We start from the raw sequence: 14,536 nt of genomic DNA, 5'->3' as shown, positions 1-14,536 counted from the left end.
TAAATGCCCCTATTCTGAACTGTTAAACCGCGAAAGAAAACACGCCCACCTGGAAGCAATCGAAGTCGTAAAAGTTTATGAAACTGTGGGAGAAACTGCCTGAATCAGAAAGCTATTCTTTGGATAGAAGTTAGGAGCTTTTTTTGGAAGTATATAAACTCTTTTAGGCCACTAGAGTACAGATTCAAAAGTGATTTCTCCATAAATAATAATCTGTTACAGGGGTTTGTAAAGTACAACCCATGGTCCATATCTGGCATGTCACCTGTTTCAGTAATAAAGTTTTATTGGGACACAGACATGCTCATTCATTTATGTGTTGTCTATGACTGCTTTTGTACTAGCATGGCAGAGTTGAGTAGTTGTGATGGAGACCAATGGTGTGCAAAGCCTAAAATAGTATTTACTCCCTGAACCTTTATAGGAAAAGTTCACTGACCCCAGATCTAGTGTACTATGTGCTACTCCAGTTACCTAAAAGAGCTGATGCACCTCAAGAGGATTTTAGCTGGACTCCAAGAATAACCTGCATACTAGGGTTCCTTAGCAGACAAATGTCAGATGCCCCATCCTGAGGTGGTGCTTTACTTTGGGCAAGGAAATCATTTGTATATATTCTCAACAAACACCTATAAAAGGTATTAAATACACCAAAAAGAAAGCCAAGCAAGAAAAGTATGCCTGTTGATATTCCCTTAATATTGTCCTATTATTGGGGGGAAAGGGTGCTACAATGACTCTTTCTGTCAACTTCCTTCAGCTTTTCTTTAAATTTGTCTATAAATGTCTTTTGATAAGTAGTGCTCCCTCCTCCTTCTATGCAATTAATAACCTTTAAAGCCACCTGACTAAAATGCTTACATAGTTTGGTGAGGCCTTGTTCGGGGATATTTATTTAAACTAAACATATTAAAGATTATCCTTTTAGAAAATGTCTCTAAAATTCTTTATCTCTGCTACTCTAAGAAGTGGAAGAAGGTAAAGAATGCACAGGGAAATCAAACTCTGCAAAGTATACCTTAAAAAACAGAGGTATAAAATAGCTACCCTTTCTGAACGGTAATGTAAAATAAAAACAGAAAAATCTTCCAAATTTGAAGAGCAAATTTTCCCTTGCCCTGAGTCAGCTAATGAAATCTTTTTTCAAACAGGGAACCTCCTGAACTCAAGCAGCTGCTCAGGAAACTGTAAGAGTTCACAGGTGTTTCAATATTTCAATAGTTGTTGAAACAGGGAAGATAAAACACTGAGAAGATATTTATTAAACACAAATTTATATCAAGAGATTAACTGTTTTTTCAACCAGCTTATAGGTGGACTCTTCTCTTTCTTTGTTAAAAAACGAATGGTATGAAACTATATGTTAAAGATGTTTCCATAATACCTTACATTTATATACCGTCTTACAGTTTTCAAAGTGCTTTCACATGCCATCTCATTTAATCCTCACAACACCCCTGTGAGGTAGGTAGGACAGGTATTATCATCCTCACTGCAGGATGAGGAAGCTGAGGCAGAGAGAGATTAAGTGACTTGCCCAAGATCACACAGCTGGTAAGTGGCAGAGCCAGGACAAGAAATCAAGTTTTCTGACTCCTCATTCAGTACTCTTTCCACTATAACTACTGCCCCCAATTATGAATAATGTACTGTGTATCAAAATTGAAAGGTTATTGAAGTTCATTGCAGTGATGTCTTAACAGTAAAGTTAAATGAGAAATACAAGAACAGTAGGTCTGATGGTTTTACTTGACATAATAAAATTGGTGCAAAACCACTTTTGTCTAATTACTTATAATCTTTTGGTCCAAATACATAAAATATGCAATATTTACAGCATTTTCCATTTTTTTCTTTTTGTAAATGCAATGCTTTAAAACACATTATAAAGCACCTTAGTAAAAATAGTCTACAAGTCAAAGTACAGAAGAAGTAGGAAAATCCTACCCATACCACAGCTCACTAAATGGAGTTATAATATGGACTCACCAATACCTCAGTTTACACCTTTACAAATAACCCATGGAGAAACAAATACTAAACTTACTTTTTTGATATTAATGTGTGGAAGCCTTAACCAAAACTTCAGGCAATGTCAATATTCTTTGAAGTGTTTCCCCAATCTTAGATACTGGGGAGACAGGAATGAGAAATACTGCTTTGATTCTTTTTACAGTATTAATAATGATTTAAATTGATTTTTAACACTAATAATCATTTTTTAAGAAAATTAAAATGACCTACATAAATATGGGCAGTTCCAACTACAGCAGATACAGTCTTAGCAAATGTGACCAAACATTTCAATAAATTTCATGGGACGTGATTCACAAAAACAAAGTACACACTGCCAAACAGTTAATAACACTATCCAGTAGAGGTGTATAACCCAAGCCTCCAGGTGAAGGTGGAAGTAGCAAATGGATGCATCTTCATTCATGGTTAGTTGAAAAAAAAATGCTTTATCAAAAACAGAGTATCAGAACTTTTTCTGAAATTGTATTTCATTATTTAGCCTTCAATTAGACCTGCTATGTGTTTATTTTAGGTGATGTGTAGCTTTTGTCCAGGCAGGAGGTTATAACTCCCACCAAAATTTAACCAGAAAAAAAAAAAAAAGGCTGAAACTTAAACTTCCTAGACCACTGACATATCAGCCAGAATCTACTTCCTTGACGTCACTATCTGTATCCTAACTCAGTTCAATACAAATTATCTTACACACCCATCAGCAATCCAAGTTGTGGAGCTGAGAACTAAGGTGAAGACAGGGTCAAAGTTGTAGTTCAAGAATCTAACTGCCACACCTTGTACTCAGTTCGATTTAGGGTAAATCTTTTCATAGAAAAAGTTCTGTGCAAGGATGTAGAGGTCTCCATCTTTTTCTCGTACAGCATGGGCTCTGATGAATTGGAACTGCTCTAGTGCAAACTCATAGAACTCATTCTCCATTTTCCAAATGTCAGATTGCTGTAGTTTTGCAATAGTTTGTTTAGTAGGGAGTTTCTTCTCTGTGGTTTTCCTAAGATGAGATTTCTTTCCTACTTACAAAGGAAAAAGAGAAAAGGTAAATAAATTCTGAGAACACACAAAAGATCAATGCCTGTTTATTTGAAGAGATGGTTTAAGTTAATATGACACATGGAAGAGCATAATTGTTTTGTATTAATATCATTCAGGCAAAAACAGTGCCCTAATCATACTAGAACTGTGATTTATTCCTTTGTAATGCAAATCCTTACCCTTGTTAAAGACTTAATGAGATGTCAAATAATAAAAGTAAGAATCGTGGACTTCCCTGGTGGCGCAGTGGTTGGGAATCTGCCTGCCAGTGGAGGGGACACAAGTTCGAGCCCTGGTCCGGGAAGATCCCACATGCTGCAGAGCAACTAAGCCCATGCTCCACAACTACTGAAGCCCGCGCATCTAGAGCCCGTGCTCCGCAACAAGAGAATCCACTGCAATGAGAAGCCCGTGCACCGCAACGAAGAGCAGCCACCGCTCGCTGCAACTAGAGAAAGCCCGCGCACAGCAACGAAGACCCAATGCAGCCAAAAATAAATAAATTTATTTTAAAAAAAAGTAAGAATGGCCACTTGGTAAAGTGTAGGCTGTCACCTTACATGCTGTATTTTCAAATGCTTGGTGCTCTGACTAGTTTGTTTTTAAAGACATGAAAAAATACCTATTTTCAAACTTAGTGCTGATTTATCATAACCTATTCTCTATACCTACCTATGTGTTAAAAGCTAGGGCACATGCACACTCCAGGAAAAGAGTTCCTCTGATTGTATCTTACCAAAGAACAGAAAAAAAAAAAAAATCAGAATTAGATTGGACCAGCACGGTCACTTTCAGATATGTAATACTGTCACGGCTGCTGAAGCATTTTTTTAGGAGCACTGTGACATAGCACAGGATCATTATCAATGTGACTCAGTCTCCCCATCCTACCCCTACCTAAATAGCACTAGACATGTCTAAAGGGTGGAATGTATGGCTGGCATTACTGAATATCACACATTTCTAAGGCTGGCCCTGTAGTTTGTATCTTTCCACTATACCTACAATGCCTTTTAATTATAATCTCGTGCATGTTTATTCATTAAAAAATATTTAATGAATACCATCTGTGTGCCATGTACTGTTTTGTATTGAAAATGGTGAGGAGAAACAGACAACGTACCTGCCTTTCTGGAGTTTTATTCAACAAACTTCAAATCACACATATTTTGCAAGTGGCAAACAAAGTTAAGGACAGCTTGAAAAAGAAACCCATCCTTATATACCTGTACGATAGAGCTCTGTAGCACCCCTGAAGAACCGGGGCAAAGCTGCCTCCAATAACATGATAAAATCTTCAAGCTCTTCAGTAACTCCCACCAGAAAGTACTCATTAACTAGGTTATATTTGGCTTGATCCATAGCCCACCTGCTTCCTACATTCCTAAAACCAAAAAAAGGAATAAAAATTGGTTGTGAAATCTGCTAAATACTTTTGATGCCTTTGACACTGTATATTATGGAAAAAACAGATAAACACATGTCCATCCAAAGCCTTAATGCCCTTTTATTAATGTCCTTTGGGAGGTACACCTGTTTCTAATTTCCTTTGCCTCTGTCCCCAGTTTCTGCTCAACTATGCAGGGCTAACTCAGATTTTAGTAGAGGACACTTAATTTGAACAGTTAAGAAATGTGTATACATATCCTCCCATCTGATTTAGTATGAGTGCATTTAATTTTTGTTAACTACAGCTGTCCCTTGAACAACATGGGCTTGACCTGCACAAATATCTTTCAATAGTAGATACTACAGCACTACATGGACCATGGTTGGTTGAATCCGCAGATCGAAGGAATCGTGGATACAAAGGACCAACTATAAATTATACCGGGATTAACCCCCGCCTTGTTCCAGGGTCAACTGTACTCTAAACTTCGTTCATTTTTAAGAGCTCTCTAGGAAGTTCTAAGGAATTTTGTGTAGCGATTATCTTCATTTAATTTATGAGTTTAGGTTTTTCTGATATTTCTTAAAAAGAGAAATAGGATAAGAAATGGTTCTGCTAAGAATCTTTTATTTTTATTTTTCACGTTTTTAGCTAATGACTGTTAATAGAGATTTGGCCCTAAATAAACTATGCCTTTGGGTTCTTTTTAGCACTGACATTCCCTAACCCTAATGCCAAGCTCTGCCTTTAAGCAGTGTGATATTGAGCTGATGACTTCACCTTTCTGAGCTTGTTTTCTCAGCCATGAAAAAGCTGGCGTGGGCGGTGGGAAGCTGGGGAAGCAAATGAGTTGATTTCTCAGGTGCCTCCCAGTTCTATGAATCGAGGAGGCATACTAAAGAAGTGTGATTAAAATCTCCTCAGTAATGCCCAATGGAGAGATATACTCTCTACTGCTCTAAGGTAGGGGTGGCAACCTTTCCTCTAAAGAGCCAGAGAGTAAAGCCGGAGATGGGTCTGCAGGTCATATAGTCTTGGTCACTTGGTTACTTAACTCTGCTCTTGCAGTGTGAAAACAGCTACAGACAATAAGTAAATAAATAGATGTGGTTGTCTTCCAATAAAACTATTTATAAAAGCAGGTGATGGGCCAAATTTGGTGTCCGGGTTGTAATCTACTGATCCCTGTTGTAAGGAAATGATCAAAAATTGAGAAGACATTCTTTCTAAGCTTCCAATTCTTACGTTATTACAGTTGACCTTTGAACAACACGAGCATCTAGGGGTGCCAACCAGACCCGATCCCCCATTCCCCACTTGAAAATCTGCATATAACTTTACAGTCAGCCCGCCATATCCCCAGCTCCACATCCGAGGATTCAGCCAACCACGGATCATGTAGTACTGTAATACATATTTATTTTAAAAAATCTGCATGTAAGTGGACCCGCGAAGTTCAAACCTGTGCTGTTCAAAGGGTCAACTGTACTATGCGTTGATATAATCTATTAAGTAGGACCTTAAGGTTCACAGTAATCTAATACTATATCTCAAATAATGATGGAAAGAACAGAAGGCATTCCTTATATCGCTCATGGTTTTAAGGAAGATACTAACTTTGAATGTGTTCCTGTTTTTCTCTACTTTTCCTATTAAAATGATTGATTAGAACAAATACGTACCATTATTTTTTTAAACTGAAAACTCAGCACATTCTGAGGAAATGAACTCTATTAAAGATAAAATATCTTTATTTTACCTTGGCTTCTCTCAAAGTCATATCAGTGTAACAGGAAATCCAGGTGAATAATTTACCCACTAAGCCTCTTCTTGATCTAAAATGGATGGCTCAAACAATAAGCTTAGGAGAAAATGAGGTTTATGAAAGGACCCCTGACCTCTAATTAAGACCACTGTTAGAACATAGCAAGACACATAACACCAAAAACAAAAAAATTTAAAAACCAGCATCTGAGAAATCATTGCAAGCATGTTTTACATGAAGAATCTTTCAATGCACTTAAAGGTAACTAAAAACTAGGTATTACTTAATTACATGTTATTTTTGGTCTGGTCTTTCACGAACTTCCTTACACCTAGCCCTCACCCTTGTGAAATACAGATTATAGAGATAATAAATAGATTACTGATTGAAGCTAGCTTTATCTCCCTACCAGCATTCCGAGCTGTGGCCACAGAAGAATGGGATTTGAAGCCAAAGCTTCTCTGGAGCACAGTCTGAGCCGCCCTCAGCTACACATTCATCAAAGGTCTGGAAAAAAGACAAAGCAGCACATGTGAGCCATAAACCCGAGTCTCACCTACCAAATATCTTAATGTGGTAAGTTATTAAATAAATGGCAGTGGATGGGGCGAGTAGTGAATTAAAGTGATAGGTTACAAAAACATACTTGAGATACTGAGCAAAGTCAAACATGGGTTGTTCTCTCATCTTTGTTTTATACCAGTGTTTATAAGATTCTTTTACTATATGAATGGAACATCCCCCAGATAACAACTTATCCTTGAAATTAAGTACTGGTTTATGTTGAATTTGTGTATTTATATTTTCTATCCCCTTACTGAAGTAAATTAAATAAAAACAAGGTTAAAGATACTCTTTGTGAAACAATTATTTGAAAAGAATATAAGGTAGGACTACACTTAAGTCTTTTCCCCTTTTCTCATTAAAACAAACAAAAAAATCATTGTACAAAGCAAAAGTGACCCTGGATACTTATGACTTGCATGCCCTCCTCTCCAAATGCATCTAACTAAATTAATTAAAAGGGAAAGAGACTCACAGGTTATGGATCTAAAATTAAATCAACTTCACTTTCTTTAGTACTTACTGTCTGTCACAGGCATTTTTACAGTAGGTGTTATCTATTTGAAATGATATTAAGATGGCAGAGAACAAACTTAAGAGCTCAGGCTGTTGGAGTAGACATCTATAAATACCACCTGTTATTTCTGAGAAGAGGGGGTACATAAAAGTAGAAAGAGAACGCATCCAGAGTCCAGACTCCTGAGTTTCTAGAACCAGGTGTGACCCTATCTTGAGTAAGTCTTTATGGCCTCCAAACCTCACTTTCTAATCTATAAAATTAGATAAATTCAAAGGTCCCTTTCAACCAAAAATCTAGTAAGAATAGGACCCCAAACCCTTAGATCTGACTATGGCTAGAGGTATAGTGGAATAATTATCTTTATTCTGGCAACATTTAAGAGGCAACAGCAAACTGCAGTCCACAATTGATTTGCCCATTTCTTTTACAGATGACCTGCACCATGATATAGAAAAAAGATTTATGACTTGGGTTTGAATCTTGAACCCAGAAAAACGTAAGTTCTGTGTTAGTTTCCTCATCTGAAAAAGGAAGACATAATCTTACTTTGAGGAAAAAATAAAATCATGGATATAAAAGAATCTACCACAAAGAGTGGTTCACTGTAGGCACTCAATAAATGGGATGTGTCTACGTCTGTCTTTCTCTCCCCACCTCTCCTCCCTAATATTCAAATACAATGTTTTGTTGGTTCTTGTTCTCCTTGACCTCCACAGCGTTGTCTATTTCTTTGAACACTCCCCTTTTTGGCTTTTTGTTGGTTCTCTGTGCCTTTCTGAATGTACTATCACTATCTTCTTTTAAGGCATGTTTTGGTCCTTCTACCAAGTATGGAAACTCAGCTGTCTTCTCTTTACCCACTCCCTTCCTTAGCTTATTCACACTTCCTTGGCTTCATTTATAATTTCTAGGCAAAAGACTTCCAAATCTGTACCCCCAGATCCATCACCTCTTACCTATCTTCTGATACCTAGTATGCCTTTTCATTTGAATTTCCAGTATTACCTCATATTCAATATTTCTGGCAATAGGATGACATTGCCCCTTGTAATTCAGACTCAAGATCTCAGAACATTTCTTTATTTTTCCTCTCCCTCACTTAACATCCTTGAGGTAATGTCTTTCCAATGCATCTTTTTTTTTTCCCAATCTTACTTCCATCAGGATCTTACCATGTCATGTTTCCATTCTTACAATCACTTCCTAATTGGGCTCCCTTCCCTCCCTTCCTTCAATCTGCTCTTAGACTACCAGATTAGTCTAAGTAGTCACTTCTAACATCCTCTACTCAGAAAACTTCAATAGCTTCCAATATCTTTTTAAAAAGAGAAATACAAACTCTTTATCCTGGCTTTAAAGAATGCTTCATAATCTGACCTCAGTGTGCAAGTCTAGCCTTATCTCCATGTATAACTTCCATCTTTACCAGGTTAACCTGTTTTACAGTTTCTCAAGCATGTCATATGTACCTGCAAATCCATATATTTTGCTGACTACATTTTCTTCCTCTGAAAGTGCTTCCCTCCACCAATCTAGTTTACATGAAGACTAGCTTTCCAATGACTACTCTGGCCTAAAGTCACTCATTTTTTTAAAACTCATAGAAATGAATTAAATACTGCCTTGTAATAGTCAGCTCTTAGGACCCAGGTATGTTATTTATACAACTTGCTTCATGTACTTCAGAAAATAAATTGTATTATGTTCTCTCCTGAACTATAGAAAACACTTATTGTAGGGATCATGCAGTATAGTATGCATTTGTGTCCTCCACAGCATACAATATATTGCTATACCAACTGTTTGCACAATCATTGTGTCCTCCAGAGCATACAATACATTGTTATATCAATTGTTTGCATAATCAATATTTGTAAATGGCTGGAAAGACCGCACTTCTGAGATTTTGCATGAGCATTAAAGGTACAATTCTAGTTGAGATGAAGACAGGGGCAGTAAAATTTTTTCATGAAGCATTTTGACAGTTCCTTAGAGTTGTCTCAAATTCTCTTAGGATTTCCCCCCCACCCCCCAATATATATACACACACACACACATCCATATCAATCTATCTATTTTTTTAAGTGAAAACATCTCAGTTTACACTTAACACTCAATCCACCCCATTGCAATGGCCATTACAGTATGTCTGAAATTTACTAGATGGTCTGATTTAGATTTGCTGGTCTAAGTCACTTTCTAAAAAGTGGTTTTATTATCATTTATGCCACCTTGCAGCTCATAAAAAGAAAACAACCTATGTATCTACCTCTACCGTATCTCAGGTTCCAATAAACCCAGTGGTGATATATCAGAAGGTTTCTGATTTCACGCCTACTCAATTTCAAACAAATCCTAAATCACAGTACAGTGCTTCTGAAGTTCAGAAGAGGTGCTCTGCTTCATTATACCTCCATCTGAATAGAGTATCAGATGAAAAAGAAATGAATTACTAAGGTGATTGTGAGTGAACTCATAAACTGTACCACCACTGTGTGTGTGTATGTGTGCGTGTAAGATTCAAAGACATTAAAAAGATTTTGCTTAAATGTATTGGGTTGGCCAAAAGGTTTGTTCGTTTTTTTCCATAAGATGGCTCTAGTAGTGCTTAGTTGTCTTTAACTTCATTCAAAACAATTTTGTTAAATTGTACTGTGACAGCTGTCGTATCAGCATGCATTTTTAAAAAACATCAAAATTGGTGAATTTTTGTGTAGTCATTTTAATATTGAAGATGGAAGAAAAAAAGCAACATTTTCAGCATATTATGCTTTATTATTTCAAGAAAGGTAAAAACACAACTGAAACGCAAGAAAAGATTTGTGCAGTGTATGGAGAAGGTGCTGTGACTGATCGAATGTGTCCAAAGTGGTTTGCGAAGTTTTGTGCTGGAGATTTCTCGCTGGACAGTGCTCCACGGTCAGGTAGACCAGTTGAAGTTGATAGTGATCAAATCGAGACATTAATTGAGAACAATCAAGGTTATACCACGCGGGAGATAGCCGACATACTCAAAATATCCTAATCAAGCGCTGAAAATCATTTGCACCAGCTTGGTTATGTGAATCGCTTTGATGTTAGGGTTCCACATAAGTTAAGCGAAAAAAAACCTTCTTGACTATATTTTCTCATGCTATTCGGTACTTAAACGTAAAGAAAATGTTCTGTCTTTAAAACAAATTGTGATGGGCGATGAAAAGTGAATACTGTACAATAATATGGAACGGAAGAGATCGTGCAGCAAGTGAAATGAACCACCACCAACCTCACCAAAGGCCGGTCTTCATCTAAAGAAGGTGATGTGTATATGGTGGGATGGAAGGGAGTCCTCTATTATGAGCTCCTTTCGGAACACCAAACAATTAAGTCCAACAAGTACTGCTCCCAATTAGACCAACTGAAAGCAGCACTCGACGAAAAGCGTCTGGAATTAGTCAACAGAAGACACATAATCTTCCATCAGAATATGGCAAGGCCACATGTTTCTTGGATGACCAGGCAAAAAACTGTTACAGCTTGGCTGGGAAGTTCTGATTCACCCACCGTATTCACCACACATTGCACCTTTGGATTCCCATTTATTCCGGTGTTTACAAAATTCTCTTAATGCAAAAAATTTCAATTCCCTGGAAGACTGTAAAAGGCACCTAGAATGGTTCTTTAAAAAGTTTTGGAAAGATGGAATTATGAAGTTGCCTGAAAAATGGCAGAAGGTAGTGGAATAAAATGGTGAATACGTTGTTCAATAAAGTTCTCAGTGAAAACGAAAAATGTGTCTAATATTTTTACTTAAAAACCAAAGGAACTTTTTGGCCAACCCAATAAGAAAATAGGACATTGAAAGAGGCTGCAGTATTAAAAGTTTCCATAGAGTCACTATATGGAAAAATTTGGAAATTTAAATATCCACTATTGGAATTAAAACTGGTTAATGAATAAGCATGCAGGATGGCTATTTTGACCCAAGTTCTCTAGTTAGCCAACTCCTTCTTCCTGTGTTCTAAAATACTAAAAGTATTTTAGTATTTCAAACAAAATCTGTAGATAATCTTCAAGTTTATTTTTGGCCAGTAGTTTAAAATCTGCTAGCCTACTCTGGCAGTATAAGAGTTACCACCAAAATCCCTTCTTCCCTTCTTCCACAGTCATAGAGTTTAGCCTCTCTTGCAGTTAGGTATGGCCATATGACTAAGTTCTTGCCAGGAGACTGGGGGCAAAAGTGATGTGAGCAAGTTCTGGGTCACTTGGTTAAAAGGAAACTGGTGGGCCTCTAACTTCCTTCCTTCCCATGAGCTGGAAGGCAGATGTCGTGGTGACCCAAATTAAACCGAGCACACAAGGGCAAGCCCCTGAATGGTAGCAGAGTAACCATATGGCAGGAACCCAGCTCCCTGAATGACTGTGTGCAGCAAAGCTGCTCTAAAATCCTGCGCCCCTCACCTTTAGGCTTTTATGTATGACAGAAAAAATCTACCTAAGCATTTTAATTTCTTTGTTTCAGAAGCATCTACCCTAATTCACCTACCAAACATTTTATTAGATAATATAAAAGTGGAAAAATAGTTTGGGTTTTGCCTCCTTTATAGTTCCTTCTTATCATTTGGCAGAGGTGTTTCACTCCTATCAACTTAAAAGAAACAACCCAAAGATAGGCCATAGCAAGGAAGATGTAAAGAAAAAAAAAAACAAATACAAATAATCAAAAATTGGCAAACATACATGTGTGTGCTAGATCTTAATGTAAAACAGAAATTCTCCTTTTTAAAAATTTTTTTCATACTTTATTATTTTATTTATTTATTATTATTTTTGGCTGCGTTTGGTCTTTGTTGCTGCGTGCGGGCCTTCTCTAGTTGCAGCAAGCAGGGGTTACTCTTCATTGTGGTGCGCGGGCTTCTCTCATCACGGTGGCTTCTCTTGTTGCAGAGCACAGGCTCTAGGCTCAAGGGCTTCAGTAGTTGTGGCACACAAGCTCAGAAGTTGTGGCACACGGGCTCAGTAGTTGTGGCTCACGGGCTCTAGAGCGCAGGCTCAGTAGTTGTGGTGCATGGGCTTAGCTGCTCAGCAGCATGTGGGAACTTCCTGGACCAGGGCTCAAACCCGTGTCCTCTGCATTGGCAGGCGGATTCTTAACCACTGCGCCACCAGGGAAGTCCCTCTTTTTCTCTATAAATATGTGATGCATAAAGTAAACCAAGCATTTCCTAGTGAGTGAAATCAAGTTAATGAAACTCAATACCATCTTGACCGCATACAGCTCAATGAATCAATCCACTGGCGTCTTAATCAAGATGAACTTCTCCACTGACTCCAACAGTGACATCAGCCCTTGGGCTTCTCTACTCACAGCACAGAAGACGATTGTCAATCAAGTGCTGCCCACCAGAACTTTCCCACTCATTTGCTAACTTCTATTCACCTTCTCCTAAACATTCTGACCACATTTCAGAAATAGAATTTTCTATAAATAAATGTTTTTCTCTTATAAAATTTCTTCTTAAAATAAAAAGCAAAAACAAAACTCAGTTCAGTACACCAGAGAAACAAAAAGTTATGATCAGCTTTTTCACTTAAACACCATCTATGCTTAGAAAGAGCAATTTTTTGTGAACTACATACAAATGTTTTTAAAAACAGGAAATATCAAAATATTCTTTAGACTATTTAGATTATTAGTTTAAATATTTAATTCCTAGAATTGTAGGTTAAAATAAACAAAATTTGATGCTTGATAGTGATGGCAATGATATTTACATTCAAACCCTTTTCTACAAATGACCTTGCTTCATATTTTATACAGAAAACTGAAGCTGAGAGTGAGCTCCCTTGGTTCCTGCTCAGATAAAAGCTTATCTGCATCTGCAGCCCCTACTGCCCTCATCTGTAAAAAAGTATTTCCTCCTATCCTTAAATACCCTTTCTCACTCCCTTCTGAGACCCTGCTTCACCAATTTTCCTCCAGTTTCTTCCATCATCACCCCTTGCTCTCTTCAGGTATATTAATATGCCCAAGTATCTGTCTTCTTTAGTAAAACATTTCTCATGTTTTTTGCTCCCTTCAAAGCCAAACTTCTATCTCAAGAGTAGTCTTTCCTCTCAGTCTTAACTTCTCACGGTTACTCCTCAACCCTTTGGATTCCACATAAACACCTTCTCTGACCTCCCCATTGACAAGTCTAAGGGAAAGTTTTAAATTCTCAATTCACTAACCTCTTCGTGATTGAAATTATTTTTCCATGCATTTCAAGGACTCGCCAGGTTTGTCTTCTGATTCTCCAACCTCAGTCTTCTTGGTGTGCTTCCCTCCCTTTGCCTACCCTTTAAATGTTGTCATTCCCCAGAGCTACATATTTGCACCCCCTCTTCTTCTTCTTCCTTTTTCGTTTGGTCCTCTCTTCATACTCTATATGTCTCCCAAGTGCAATTTCATTCAATCCCTTGTTTCAACTCCCACCTAATTCTGATGACTCCCAAATCTATGATTAAGTTCAGATTTATTTCTTGAGACACAAATACATTTCTAGTGGATATTTCCATCTGCTTATACATGACTAAAAATAATGTCCAATTTGAACTCATCATCTCTTTCTTCAACTTCATTACAACGAACTTTTCTTTCCATTTTCTCTCTTTTGGTGAAAGGAACCAGATATATAGTAGTTTGATCAGAAGCCTGGGAAGATGACAGGTCAAGGCTGACTCTGGATTGTACCTTTTACTGAGATAAAGAAACTGGTCTACAACAAAGAGTTATCAAACCTTTAAATATGAACTGCAAAGATATATATTGCTTTCCTGTGGTGCTTTTTACATATAAAACACTTTCTAAGCAAACAGTAATAAGTTCTCAAATGCTTTTGTGTAAAATCCATGTTCCATAAGCAAACCACAGTCAGGGGATTATGAATTGCAAAGGACTACTGAAGCAGTATTTTGTAAGCCAGTAGTAGGATCAGGTAGTGGCTAAGTATGGAATTCTTCTAACCTCATTAATATCTTTTATAAACTAATACATATTTTTAGGTATAATATTCTGAATTCATTATAATTCCTACAGCTGTCAATAAGTCTAGTTAGTTTAGAGTAAGAAATACGAAAAGCAAATTGGGGTAGGAATTGTGATCTCTGAGATCAATGAGTATTTCTTAAGCAAAAACTGATTCTCCTTTAGATTGTTATTTACAGCATGTAACTATACACTCTTTCCATAAGTATAACCCCCTTGGTGTTCTGC

General features: G+C 37.3%; 1 protein-coding gene across 2 annotated transcripts in view; it reads right to left on the bottom strand.

Annotated features, from left to right (window-relative positions):
• Positions 1-2,814: 2,814 nt before the first annotated feature.
• Positions 2,815-14,536, bottom strand: part of HS2ST1 (heparan sulfate 2-O-sulfotransferase 1) — a gene marked incomplete at both ends in the record, with an annotated part of 188,501 nt that continues 176,779 nt past the window's right edge. The window contains 3 exons of one of the 2 annotated variants that reach the window (XM_079697448.1): positions 2,815-3,044; positions 4,290-4,447; positions 6,628-6,725. In XM_079697448.1, coding sequence (XP_079553574.1) covers positions 2,815-3,044; positions 4,290-4,447; positions 6,628-6,725 — 486 coding nt within the window. The remainder of the gene's footprint in view (positions 3,045-4,289; positions 4,448-6,627; positions 6,726-14,536) is intronic. The other variant, XM_079697449.1, reaches the window with a different exon arrangement.

Source organism: Hyperoodon ampullatus (assembly GCF_949752795.1).
Source record: "Hyperoodon ampullatus genome assembly, chromosome: 2".
In the NCBI taxonomy this organism is placed as follows: Eukaryota; Metazoa; Chordata; class Mammalia; order Artiodactyla; family Ziphiidae; genus Hyperoodon; species Hyperoodon ampullatus.
The sequence above is the reverse complement of the archived record's forward strand: the minus strand, read 5'-3'. Positions and strand labels throughout refer to the sequence as shown.